The 13706-nt window shown below is 41.1% G+C and overlaps 1 protein-coding gene across 1 annotated transcript; it reads left to right on the forward strand.

Annotated features, from left to right (window-relative positions):
* Positions 1–1532: 1532 nt before the first annotated feature.
* On the forward strand, positions 1533–10990 carry LOC131219012 (protein arginine N-methyltransferase 2). The gene is made up of 3 exons (XM_058213972.1): positions 1533–1983; positions 8695–9093; positions 10507–10990. Exons 1-3 carry the CDS (start codon positions 1692–1694, stop codon positions 10818–10820), a joined length of 1005 nt encoding a protein of 334 aa, XP_058069955.1. The 5' UTR covers positions 1533–1691; the 3' UTR covers positions 10821–10990.
* The last annotated feature ends 2716 nt before the right edge of the window (positions 10991–13706 follow it).

The raw sequence follows: 13706 nt of genomic DNA on the forward strand, positions 1-13706 counted from the left end.
GCCCTCGAGCGAGACAATCAAGTAGAAAGAAGAGAGTAGATCTCCTGGACCCTCGGGGAATCTACCTTCCAGTGTCTACACATCATTGCACGTAGCAAACATGAAAGATTCATATTATTCATGTACTCGACTTTATTTGAGGAAAAGTATTAATTTTTTTATTGTATTGGGCATAGGCGTGCCAAATTCAGAGGCACGACAATGGTAGATTTTGTCTCGTACTTTACAAAAGATAGAAATAAGACAATATAAGCGAACATGAAAATTTGTCAATTTTCTTACATTTGTAATTTATGTTTACCAAACAAGTTGTTATGAAAAAATGTACTTATTTTCAAATATCATGACTTTTTTAAGACATTACAATACTTATAAGTGCTCGTTTGGCACTATGGATTCTAGGGGAATTGAGGGGATTTCTAATCCCCTTGTTGTTTAGCACCATAAAGTAACTGGGGGTTTCAACTCCCCTCAAAGAGGGGGTTTGAAATCCACCGGCAAAGCTTGGATTACATCTAAAATCCTTCAAAGAGTTGCATGTGCAATATGTGTGTCACTAGATTATTAATCTATTGGACACATGACCCACTAATGATACCCCCATAATAATAAGATTATCAATTGCATCACTATAATTACTTTAATACAATGATCAACGCCATCAAACATTGTCCATGTATATCAACGGTTAACAATCATTTGTTATGTGATCTTGTGCTTGTGGCTCATTCGAAACTTGGAAATTCATCATTTTAAGGCAAAGTATATATTCAATGGGTTTATCACAATCATTGTGGGCTGTTTGATTTTCCAATTACAGTGGTAATTCATAGTAAATGGGTAAAAATTATTTACATCCAAATTTACAACTGCATTTTCAAGGTGACGTTGACAACAACCTTCAATTATATATCTCACGATCAGGTAAAGAAAAGCAATGTTACATTTGTGAGGCCCACCACGATATACATGCCTTGTTCACACCGTTCATTCCTTCAGCCAAATCATTTTGGGCATGAGCCTAAAAATGAGGCAGATATAAAGCTCAAGTGGACCACACCATAAGAAATTGTGGGAATTGAGCTCCTACCATTGAAAGATTTCTGAGGGCCCTAGAAGTTTTGAATCAAACTGATATATATTTTTTTTCTTTCTTCCCTTTAACTATGACTCTTTGACCTTATGAACAGGTTGGATGACAAATAAACATCAGTGTTGGCCCTAAGGAGAATATAGCTTTCAACGGTTGACATATTTATAATAATTTTTTCTTAATGTGTGGCCTACTTGACTTTGGAATTTGCCTCATTTTTGGACCCATACCCTAAAATGTGCCGTTAAAAAGGTTGGATGGTATGGATAAGTCAGATACATCATGATGCGGCCCACAAGTTTAAATCATCAAAAACATGGTTTTTTGGACCCATTTTCTAATTCCTTGCCTATTTCATACAGGTGAAGTTAATCGTAATTACCTTTTTTTTTTTTTTTTCACAGGTATTTACTAGGAAACTTTAAAATCAAACAGCCCCCAAATTTCATTTCCCATTCACCTCCATTTACAAGCTCCCGAGAGAGCCCTTTTTGCACATGCAATTTCTAAGTGCATGCGTATCATCCATCTCTTTGTGCCAGAGTATGAAAAAATTTCTCATAGCTAAAAGCCGTCTGAGCAGCGAAACGGAGACCTGATGGGAGGGCTCACTTCAGAGAGGATGGAAGAGCAGCTGCGCGTAGCGTGCAGGTCAGGCGACGGCGCCAAGGCAAGGGACCTGATTGCATCAGGCGTCGACGTATCCTACTTCGACGGTCAGGGGATGACCCCATTGATGCACGCGGCCCACCAGGGACACGCGTCCATAGTAGAGGCCTTGCTGGAAGCTGGAGCCCCTTGGAACGCCCTCTCCCCCTCCAATCTCTCTGCTGGAGATTTTGCTATGGAACTCGGCCATCAGGAAGCCTTCGACCTCCTCCTCAATGCCGGTATCTCATCTCTCTCAACTCTCTGCACGCCGCTTTGCACGCTGCACACGTGCCAACCTTGCAACCGTGTGGGACATCCTGTACTTCTAATGTGGACCATTTGCTAGCTTACCTTTTTTCTTTTATTATTTATTTATTTGGAGTAAATGCCTCCCCTCGGCTTTGGATTATTGCATGTAGGGTGCAGACTTCGGTGGCTCAGGTGCCACGACCTCCTGAGACCCAACCCAAAGTACTGAATAGCGTCCCAACCCAAGGCACTGAATAGCCAAGCACAGTACATTTCGGCTTAGGTCGGGTCAACACCAGGGACTAGTAACTAATACATAAAACCAAACATCTAATTATGAAATAACATCACATCATTAAAGTAATATCTATAATTACTAAAATAACGCTAGCAAAACAAAGTCTATAATCACTGCCCATGATCAAAAGAGATGCTTCAATGCTCTTAGAGCATTATAAGTTACAGTGCTCCTAGTGGCATTGGGTTTCACTTCAATAGTCCAATAGATCGATATGCACTGGCCATTAAATCAAGAACTCATTTCATGGACTATTTTGCATAAATTGCACTGATCAGATGATCCTTCCACCATGGTGTGCTGTAACAGCCGTTGCAGGGTTGTAAATTCTGTTACATAAAGGTAATGGTGGCAAGCATTACAAGTTACGAGGTGGTAATGACTGTTTACAGGCCCCTTGTAAAGGATGTAACGGTCCATTATAGGGCTGATACAAGTTTTTCGAGTTTTTTTTCTTTTCAATAAAAAGGATATTGTAACGGCCGTTTACAACCCATATCGTATAGGTACCGGTGGTGGCCATTACAGCCACCGTTACCATTATGAAATACCTTGCCTTCCACCCTTGGTTTGGCCTTAGTTTTTATACAATCATTTTTCCAAGCACGGATGGGAGGGTTAAGATTGCCTAAAGGAAGTGAATCTTTAGAATCACACACAATCCGTGATGAAACTAATCTTTAGAATCACACACAATCCGTGATGAACCTAACAAGTAGATGAACCAAGCTGTTGAATGGACCATAATTGTCAAGATCCTACTATTTGTGATTTATCATTTACAATCTAAGTTGATTCATAGGCAAAACGATTTGAATTGCTTTTTGTGAATCCTATGATTCTATGATCTGAATCCTTCGATTTATGGTTTGATTTCAAATTTATGATTCAAATTATCCTTATTCTCTTCTTTTAAAATTATTTATTTAGGGGTTGTTTGGATTCATGTAAATGGTTTAAGTTGTAAATGATTTACAGGTGTAAATCATTTAGAGCATGTCCTGTTTGGCTCTAAGCTATAAATGATTTACAGATAAATGATTGGCGGTGTTTGGATAGCCTGTAAATTGTTTAAGTCTTATAAATGGGGAGCCAATCTTTCCATTTATAGCTGTTAGGCTGTAAATGAAATCTGGACTTTTTTCCCACAAATGAGATGGGGGTAAATGCTGTAAATGATTTATAACATGTAAATGATTTACAGGCAAAAGAGGCCATCCAAACACAATAAATCATTTACAACTTGGCCCATTTACAGGCATCCAAACAACCCCTTAGCTTTTGCTTTTATGTTTTTTTTAAATCGGTAAGAACTTTGAGAATCTGTGTGTGCGCGCGCGCGCGCGTGTGTGAATATATATATATATATATATATATATATATATATAATTCTTACCTCTCAAGTGGTCTATGACTTGTGTTTTTATTGATGCTTGCCATTGTGTTGACCTATATGAATTATGATAATGATGGTTGGGATTTTAGTTCAACTTAAGGACCTATAGTTTGTTTTTCTTTGTTACATGTCTTGAATTCAAGTTTGTTTTTCCTGGATTTGATATGTGATTTTAAACTCATATGTTAATTTAATTCTTTTTATAATATATAAAAAGTTATTTAAAGATTCATCTTTGAAGGTCTCATCAGGAACTGCACATAATGACTTTTGACTTTAAAACATGATAGCATTTATGTTTTGAGGGGAACATTATTTGAAGTCCCTTGAGTTGGTGTTAACACTTTTTTGGAATGATTTAAACTTTATTATGAGTAACTATGACACATATACACTCGTTATACGAACTCTTAATTGATAATGTCATGATATGTTACTTTTCTTAGTGCATATTGATGGAAAATGTATCATTGATATGTTTTCTTATATTTTCTGATTTTTTTTTTGTAAGTTTTCATTTTTATTTTTTTATTTTTTTATTTTTTTATTTTTATTATTATTTTTTTAAAGATATGATTTGATTCAACCCTTATTATGATTTGCGATACGATAATGATTATGAAAACATTGATTGGACCCAAGGTATTCCCATAATGGTAATGGTGGCCGGCCACCGTTGTCACCTTTAGAAAATGGGCCATAATGGCTGTTATGACCAAAAAAAAATATTTCTGGTAGAATGACTTTTCAGAAGGCAGTGGAATTTGGTATCAGCCAATTCCTAGGACATCACAGTAGGTATCATTACCCATATAAGCACACAAATCTCCTGTTGGAATTATGTGGACTTCCTCCAACCCGTTCTTAGTCCTGGAGATGTGACATATAGACTACGGTTAATCCACCAGTTCTTTTGGTCTGTGTCCACCTTTATGGATTTTGTGAATACGTATTAATAATCCTTGTTCTTTGGTTCCTAATGTTCCTGATTGTCCTTCTAGTTGTTACCAGGATTCTTTCTTTTCTTTGTCAGTCAATTTGACTGATAGTGTTGAATTTTCCAACAAAGAAACAGTTGACTCCCTTACTATTCTAATTCCTTTTCTTTTAGTATGTGTGTTTCCATTTGCCTTTGAACGGGAATGTCATCTTCTTGAACTTTGCCTTGCCTTGAGAAGACTCTTTGATAGGTTTCACGTGAGAAACAAAGGTAGTGTTTGTACCACGTGTGTCTTGACGTAATGATGCAGGACAATTAACCGCTTGCTCTAAAAACTCGAACTGATAGAGCATGGCGAATTAATCCCTTTATCTTATAGCCCGGGCCCCACATCTCATGGGTTAGGACCTTGACCGAACTCCCCTCGTGGGCCCAACTTCACATGGGTACCGCCTTACATGGGCCGCCCACCCCGAGTGTGCCCCTGCATCCCACAGGCCACCCCACTTGAGCTCGGTGTGAAAATGCCCCTACATTACGTAGTCTTCCACGAGTAGCTCAACCTTAATTTCCTCCAAGCTTTGTTAAATACTTCTGTTGGTTGAGAGAAGAATGAAGGACTCTAATGCAGGGGCATTTTCACACCAGGCTCGAGTGGGGTAACCCGTGGGATGCAGGGACACACTCGGGGTGGGCGGCTCGTGTGAGGCGGGTGGCTCGTGTGAGGCGGTTCCCATGTGATGTGGGGCCCATGAGGGGGATTCGACCGAGGTCCTAACCCACAAGATGTGGGGCCTAAGCTTATGAGATAAAGGGATTAATTCGCCATGCTCTATCAATTCGAGCTTTTAGAGCAAGTGTCTAATTGGTCTGCGTCAAATTGGTATCAGAGTGAGAGGTTTCGTGTTTGAGACTTCTCACTGGGGCTAATTAATGCAGGAGCATTTTCACACTGAGTTCGAGTGGGGTAGCCCGTGGGATGTGGGGACACACTCGGGGTGGGTGGCCCGTGTGAGGCGGGCCCCACCCATGTGAAGCAGTACCCATTTGATATGAGGCCCATGAAGGGGGGTTCAGCCGAGGTCCTAACCCATGAGATGTGGGGCCTGGGCTATGAGATAAAGGGATTAATTTGTCATGCTCTATCAGTTCGAGCTCTGAGAGCAAGTGGCTAATTGTTTTGCGTCAGACTCCTTAGATAATATATCGGCACACAGTTAGCTTCCTGCATAATTTAATGATAATTTATCACCACACTATATGGTAATGCAACTCCCAAAAGTCCAAGCCATCATATTATGGGAAACAACTTCCACCAATAAAGGGGACCACTTGATTAACGAAGATTTCCTCCCCCATTTTTATAGCTAATAAATTGGCTCTATTTGAGGAAACATTACTTGTCATCCTTGAATAGGAAGACTTAATAGCATCATCCTCACATCTAGCATAACTCTAATCCATAATGCCTATTGCTGAACAACTATTGTGTTAATTGTAGGCCTCAAAAAATCAAACTCCTATCTATAAGGATATCCAACACTTAGAAAACCCTTTAATTCTTCTCAGACAAAGGCCTACCTTAGCAATGACAATTTAATTTTGGCTGCCACATGGAAAATGCTCATGGTTTTATTCTCAACAGTATTGCTATTTCTTTGTGCTCAAATCCATCACAGAATGGCAAGTGACAACATCTTCCAAAGAATCTTGCCTCTTAGATTGAAAGGTCAAACTCCTCCAACTATCCGTTAGCTTGTCAATGGAGCCTGTAAGAACCCAACTCATTCCAAACAAACTAGGATTATGTTCCAAATATAAATAGCTGCCTCACACCTGATGAATGGGTGGTCAACTGATTCCCTCTATGGCACATGAAGCATATGCTAGGGTGAGACTTGTTCCTTTTTTGGGGCTTATTTGTTGTTAAGATCTTTTCGGCAGTAGCTGTCTAGTAGAGCACATTGATTCAAGGCAGGGCACCCGACCGCCACACTTTTGCCCATTAGAGGTTTCTAGGAAATGACCGGGAATGGACCATTGGTGCTCAGGGCCAAGATATAGTCGTCCCTCTCAAAGAGATTAAGGGCTGACACATTAAGGATATCATGATTTTTTACTACTATGGAGATCTTGTGGTCCCACAAGTTTTGGTTGAAATGAAGCAACCAAACACACTTACCATCCACAAGCTCATAGGACTCCATGACAACAGTGTTCTTCCTAGCAAGGGAGTGTAGTCTAGGAAATGTAGAAGAAAGAGGAGACTGACCCCAATCCCCCTGAAGCTCCCTCTCTCACCATCATCAATTTTAGATTTGAGTCATTTGACACCTTGTGTTAGGGTGGTTAAATCAAAATTCAATTGGTGTTTTTGCGAAGTAGGCGAAGTAGACTCCCTTGTTGCACCTGAATCTCCAGAGTAGGTCTAGGCGAGTGGAGGACGAAGGGTGCAATGTGCCTAAAGAAGGTGAGTGTAGCCTGACATCTATGGAGATATCATCAAACTTCTATCTCTTTCTATATGAGAGAGTTATTACCTCTCACTACTTGGCCCAAAGGCCAACCCTATGGCAATCACCGTATTTAGCGACAACTCCTATACACACCACTCCATTTCACCAGGAAAGTCCAGTTTGCTTTCTTGGATCAGTCAATCCCTAGGCCTCCGTCTTACTTGATTCTTGAACATCATCTCAATTGACTAGATTATAATTATAACCCTCATCAGTTATTTCCCATAAAAAATTTTCCCCCTCACAATCATGAGAATTCTTGTTTTGAATATGATTAGTAAAAGGATTCATAATTCTGACCCCAAATTGTTGGGATGATGAGGCACGGACCATGTCATCGTAGTGGAACGCTATCCACTACCTCTCCACGATAAATGTAAAGGAGGAATGCTAATTTCAAGTGCCACATCTTCAAGCACCAAATGTGATCAGTTCACATCTGCCAAGGTAGTTCTTGCATGTTCACAGGCTGGTGCCGTTTGATGAAGGTTAGCACAAAAATCATAATCCATTTATTACATGGGAAACACATGCATGACTCAATCAATAGTTAGAAAAATGATAATCAACAGTCTACATTCAATGTGCATTTCTTGCTCACCTGATAATTGGGATGGCTATAGGAGCTGGGGGTAACATCCGATTAACTTCTTCAGACCTGCATGAGTGGTGCACTTGTGTTTTGGCGCTCAAAGATGGAGAGTAAGGAATTAGCACTGCTCAAAGTAAGAACTAAACATTTCAAAAACACATTACATGGTACTCTAGTGGAGTGTGATGGTCCATTGACGTGCACAATGACATATATACGTGTCGTACAGATACCTCAAGCCAAACATCTCATGGGGCCTATATGTAGATGACTCACTAACCAGAAATTGCACTACAAAGGTGATTCTAGTGACTGCGTGGTGGCCATCTAAAGAATGGTTACAACTAAAATTTATCAATGGTCCAAAGTCAACAAACAAATATGGAGTGATCATAGATCGGGATTGCTCAACCAACCTGAATTTTGATCAGTCTGTTCCAAGATGTTCAATAACGGTAACGGTGGCCGAAACGGCCACTGCCATTACTGTTATGATGCAGGCCATAATGGCCGTTACGGCTTTTTTTTTTCCCTAAAAAAACATGTTTTTGGTTCATTACAGGTCCGTTGCAGGACTGTTACAGGCTGTTTTTTCTGTAACGGCCGTTACGGCCCTGTAACATAACGGTTATGGCCGTTACCATAACATAACAGCCGTTACATAACTGTTTTGAATACCTTGGTCTGTTCCTATCTCATGATTTCAACAGTTTGGATTGAGATACGTGTATGCGGCGTATACATTGCCCATGTATAGGTGTGTGGACAGTCATTATCAAGCATGCATGGTTGTGTGCATTGAGCATGCCTAATTGTAGCATTTAAGTAAATAAATAGCCCCATCATAGAAACACAACAGATATATCATGTTGTATTATACGCTTAACTAGAAGATTGGTTTTTATTACAAATCACCTCTGTATCTTTGGTTTTGCTGATGGCTCTTGAATGTTCGACAGGGATTCAAGCTGAGCTGGTGCTAGGAACGATAGCGAGAACAACAAATAAAGAAGGTGGCGATCTAAACGTGGATTACTTGGAAGAGAGGGTTGTTTTTAGTGAGGATAGGCTAATGGATTCTAATAGCAAAGCAGTCATGATGGCTTGGGAGAAACCACTAATGGAGGCTCATGCAAAAGCTATTTGCTGTGGTGGTGGTCACGTTCTTAACATCGGGTTTGGGATGGGTCTTGTAGACACAGCTATTCAACAGTATGCACCCACTACACACACTATTATTGAGGCGCATCCAGAGGTTTATGATCGGATGCTTCGGTCCGGATGGGGAGACAAGGATAATGTGAAGATAATATTTGGTCGCTGGCAAGATGTTCTTCCTCAGCTTGAATCTTATGATGGTAACTCAAATGACCAATTATGTTTCTTTGCTGTTGTTATTTCTTTTATTTCACCTATTCGCCAATTAATTGTGGTTATGAATTTTAGTTTATTATATTTGAGGTATTATAATTTATACGACGGTTGTGCCGAGAGTTTCTACAAAATATTTAGCTTTTCACCTTGTACAGATTGAAGCATGGTTGAGATTTTCAAACTGTTGAGGCATGGGCCTGACATTGTATGCCCGCACACGAAAAGCCCCACAGTAGAAATCCTATAGAACAAGTTGCCTTTTCTTGGTTGAATGCGAATTGGCTCAACTGTTTCTTTTCTGGGAACAAATTAAAGGCACATGATCTTCCCATCTAAGGATTTTTGGTGCTAGCCCTTTCAACAGTGGGGTCCATCCTATCTTCTATTTGGATCACTGAAACATTGTCTCAATTGTAAAAGCTTAAAGCCAAAATGGTACAGTAAAAACTTTCAGCCCTAGAATTGTATACCTTGATTAAACTTAATCCTACAATTCTTAGACTTATGGTGCATGTGTACAAATGAATTTGATTTTATAGTTTCTAGTATGGTTTTTTCAAGTGCCACTTTCTTACAGAAGAAATAGAATATACGTTGAGGAATTGTCATGGGGCCAAAAGGCCCAACACCTAGAAAAGTGAATACCTAGAACTGTCTCTCTCTCTCTCTCTTGTTCTTGAATGGCAGGAAAAAGTATTATTAAAGCCATTAAAAAACACAATTTTGTTAAAACTTAAAACCAAAATGAACGAAAAAGCTAAAAAGGAAGACAAGGTTGATAAGAGCATCCCATAAAAAAGGAAGAGAAGCCAACAATCCAGTGATACCGAAGATCATATCCTGAACCTCAAGACTTTATGAAATCTTCTCTCTTAAACCAAGGTTTAGAAACTCTAAAGCTTGATTGGAAGGCCTATGACTCTGTCAAGAAACCCAGTCAAGTTTTTTTAATCTTGAATACCAAGATAGGAAATTTTTATTCAATAGTGTGATAATATATAAATATTGTGGAGTCTTAGCGAGTTGAGTTTTGTCAAGTTTCTTGGAGTACTTTCCGCGTTCTGTTGAGTCAAGTCGAGTTTCTTTTAGGTCTTGACTAAATTGATTTTTTCCCCCAAGTCTCGATGGTATATGATCAGGTCGAGTTGATTGGGCGAAGTTGAGTTTTCATGTTTAGCCAAAGGTTATTACCATGAGAGCCCTTACCAGCAATGTCAATAACCAAATTACATTTTATTTATTTATTTATTGGGGGATCATCATTTTCCAACTGCTTGTATGAGAGGTTCATTCAAGCAAAAATTCAGAATCTTTCTACTAATATCAGGCTGCAATTTTCAGACATCATTATTTTCCAACTTTGATGCCGTTTAATATGTATTTGTGTAATTGTACAGGGATATTCTTCGACACTTATGGGGAGTATTACGAAGATCTGAGGGAGTTCCACCAGCATCTTCCTAAGCTGTTGAAGCCTGGTGGGATCTATTCATTCTTCAATGGCCTTTGTGGAGGCAATGCCTTTTTCCATATGGTGTACTGTCAACTGGTTTCGCTGGAACTTGGGAATTCAGGTTACTCCACACAGTTCATTCCTTTACCTGTTAAAGATTGCTTGGGAGAGGAAGTGTGGAAGGGTGTGAAGCAGAAATACTGGCAGCTAGATACATACTACCTCCCTGTTTGTCAGTCGGAATCTGATTCTCAATGAAGTTTTGAATGAGAAACTCGAATTTTGTATTCTTGTTAACAAGCTGACTGTGAGTTTCAGATAAACTATGTCTAACATGTACGCTCAATCCTTTTTCTATCACTCCAAAAAGAAGAACAAAAAAAATTGTGCACTCCTTTAATAAGAGTGCTAATTAAGTGCTAATTGTACATGGGTTCTTGCACACAGGTTCCCATACATGTACAAGAACCAGACTGCTCATTTGGCAAGACATGTCATGGACGGGCCATCGATCAATTGTCAGTCAATAATAAGACTACTGCGATAAATCTCGTTTTCAGCAATCTCTCGGCCTGGAAATATCTCGTGAGATTTTCGGATTTTGAGGTTTTTCTTAGGATATTATCAGGCAAATCTCTTCAAAAATAAATTTCTTAAAATATTTAATGTAAATGAATAAATATTTTAAAATTTAAATATGTGGTTATATAATGAGTAGTTTAGGGATTTTACTGTTTTTCAAGTTAAAATAGCAAAATTTTATGTTGATGCTGTTTTCGGCTCGCTCCCGTAATGACCCTTGGACCTGCACTGCACAGGAAGAAGGAAAAAGGTGACCCTGGCTTTACCAGGGGACTCTCCGATGCTTAAGTCATCCGATGCTTAAGTCAGAACCCGGGTCTTTTGGTAGAGGTTTTAGGGCGAGAGTTTTTGCATACCTTTTACCATGAAGATCTCCATTTTTATAATGGTGTCGTGACCCGTAGGGTTCCCATAATTAGAGTTGATCTCAATCTCTTGGGATCCGTAATCCCTGATATTCTTGGATTTTTAGGGATTTTATAGCCTTATCTTCGACAATCTCAAGTAGAAATCCAGAGTTTCACTAGGTAACTTCCGGATATAGAATAACAAAGCTTGGCTGACTCTTATTTGGTCACGCCGAGATAAGTTTTACAGCTAATCTCCACGTACTTTATTGGCCGACTCAATCTTTGAATTGGACTAAAGTTCGGACGGCTCTAGGGCTGACTGATCTTAAGTCGGCTTGGGCTTTCCTCTGTGAGGCTTTTGATTGAGCCTTGAGGTGCACTTCCTCCCTTAGAGGTTTCGCTTCATGGCTTAGGATGCTCATGCTACGGCCGAGCAAGGTGCCTCACGGTCCAAGCTACATCTCTTCATCCAGTGTTCTTGTAGACTTTGGGCCTTACTCGGACTCGGCGGCCGACGAGTCCGAGCCATTGCTTCACTTGACTTCTTTGACCCTCAAGTCGACTCAAGGACTTGTTATATTTTTGCCACAACAGTAAGCCCCCCTACTCCGTGCATCGCCTCAAGGCGGTCGAGGAGTATTTCTGGATTGAGTCGGGTTGTGTTTGAGCTGAGTAATGATGAAGCATTTATTGATTGCAGGGCGGTTCGCGCAACTTTTGAGACATGTCGCCTCGCTTGACCATGAGTTGGTTCGCTTTCCAAGGTCACACGAGTGGATTGGCCGTCGCTCCGCCGCCAAGACGTATGAGAATCGGACTCGTGGCAGAGCATTCGGCGGTAACACGTGGGGTGCTGCCACGTGTAAAGCCGGGGTGCCCGCGGAGACGTCGTTTCGGCTCCTCATTTAATGTTGGAGCCATTTGGCGATCCTATAAAAAGGGTCGCCCTAAGCACGCTTGCAGCATTTTTCGCGCCTCTTTTGCAATTCTTCTTCATCTCCTTGCTCCTTCTTGTGAACCCCAATGTAGTAATCCTTTCCTTCGCTCGTTTCCGGCAATCTCAGACTTCTCCCGGTGAGCTCCTTCTTCCTCCCTTTCTTTTATCAATGTCAGGCCCTGCAAGCCCTAGGGAGGGAGAATATAGTGGTGAGGGTGAAGCGAGCGGCTTTTGGGTGGCTTCGGAATCACCCTGACTGTTGGCAGAGGTTGCTGGAGAGGTAGACCTCCTATTTCACCATTCGCAGAGGGTTATGGACCCTCCGGCAGAGAGGCCAGTGGTGTTGGTGGAGGCGCTGGACTCACCTCCTGTGCGTATGGCCGTTGGAGGCTCCTCTAGTCGTTCTGATTCTGAGGAGGGCGGTGAAGAGGAAGTTGAAACCGAAGAGCGGGTTAAAAGGCCTGTGCCTTCGGTGATAACAACAGAGGAGCTGTCTAAAATCCGGTTCCACAATCACATTCCGGACTCGGTCATTTTGACTCTCCCTTGGCTTGGAGAGCTACTCGACCAACCTTCACCCGGGGCAGTTGCGATTTTCCATGTTGCATTACATGTGATCTCTGATTACTTTTTCAGATGATGCATAGCTCCGGGTCAGGTTGTGCTGAACGAGTGGAGAGACTTGTTCGGTTGTGCGGTGCTCTAAGCTGAGATGCGGTAGCCCGAGCTAAGTGTGAATGAGTTTCTCCACTTGTACCAAGTGAGGGCGCACCCTCAACATCCCAGCCGGTTTTTCTTCTGCTCTTGGCGAAACACCGGCGAGCCTTTAATAACCGACCCTCCTTCATCGAACAAGCACTAGAGGGGATAGGAGGTTTTGAGCCCTCGATAGATTGGAGTCTGCCGAGACAAGGCCTATCCGCCCTTTCGTCCCTCGAGCTTTTTGCGCGGCAGGTAAAGTTGATGTGGGTAACTGTTTTTACTTAATTGCATTTTCGCTGATTTACTGATGCGACTTCTCTCTTTCAGTAATACCGAGACATCATCCAAAGCTTGACTCGGGCTCACTGACTCGGATTCAGAATTTCCGAGCTCTGAGTCCATAAACGAGATCTTGTAAGAGGCTTCTCCAACCGGAGCTTCTTTTCAAGTGGGGCTTCGACTCCGCTGTGACCGGTGAGAGACCTTTTTTTTTTGCATGTCTAACTGTATTGACGCTTGTTCTAAATGTAGACATGTCTGAGGCTCGGCCCACTCTTCGTCCCCCATCTCAAG

This window comes from Magnolia sinica, chromosome 11 (assembly GCF_029962835.1).
Source record: "Magnolia sinica isolate HGM2019 chromosome 11, MsV1, whole genome shotgun sequence".
Taxonomy (NCBI): domain Eukaryota; kingdom Viridiplantae; phylum Streptophyta; class Magnoliopsida; order Magnoliales; family Magnoliaceae; genus Magnolia; species Magnolia sinica.

Bases quoted from the DNA above. Each gene is read 5' to 3' on its own strand.
- LOC131219012 (XM_058213972.1), top strand. From the start codon at position 1,692: ATGGGAGGGCTCACTTCAGAGAGGATGGAAGAGCAGCTGCGCGTAGCG. The intron at 1,984-8,694 runs GTATCTCATCTC...AATGTTCGACAG, and splicing joins CGACCTCCTCCTCAATGCCG to GGATTCAAGCTGAGCTGGTG. The intron at 9,094-10,506 runs GTAACTCAAATG...GTAATTGTACAG, and splicing joins TCAGCTTGAATCTTATGATG to GGATATTCTTCGACACTTAT.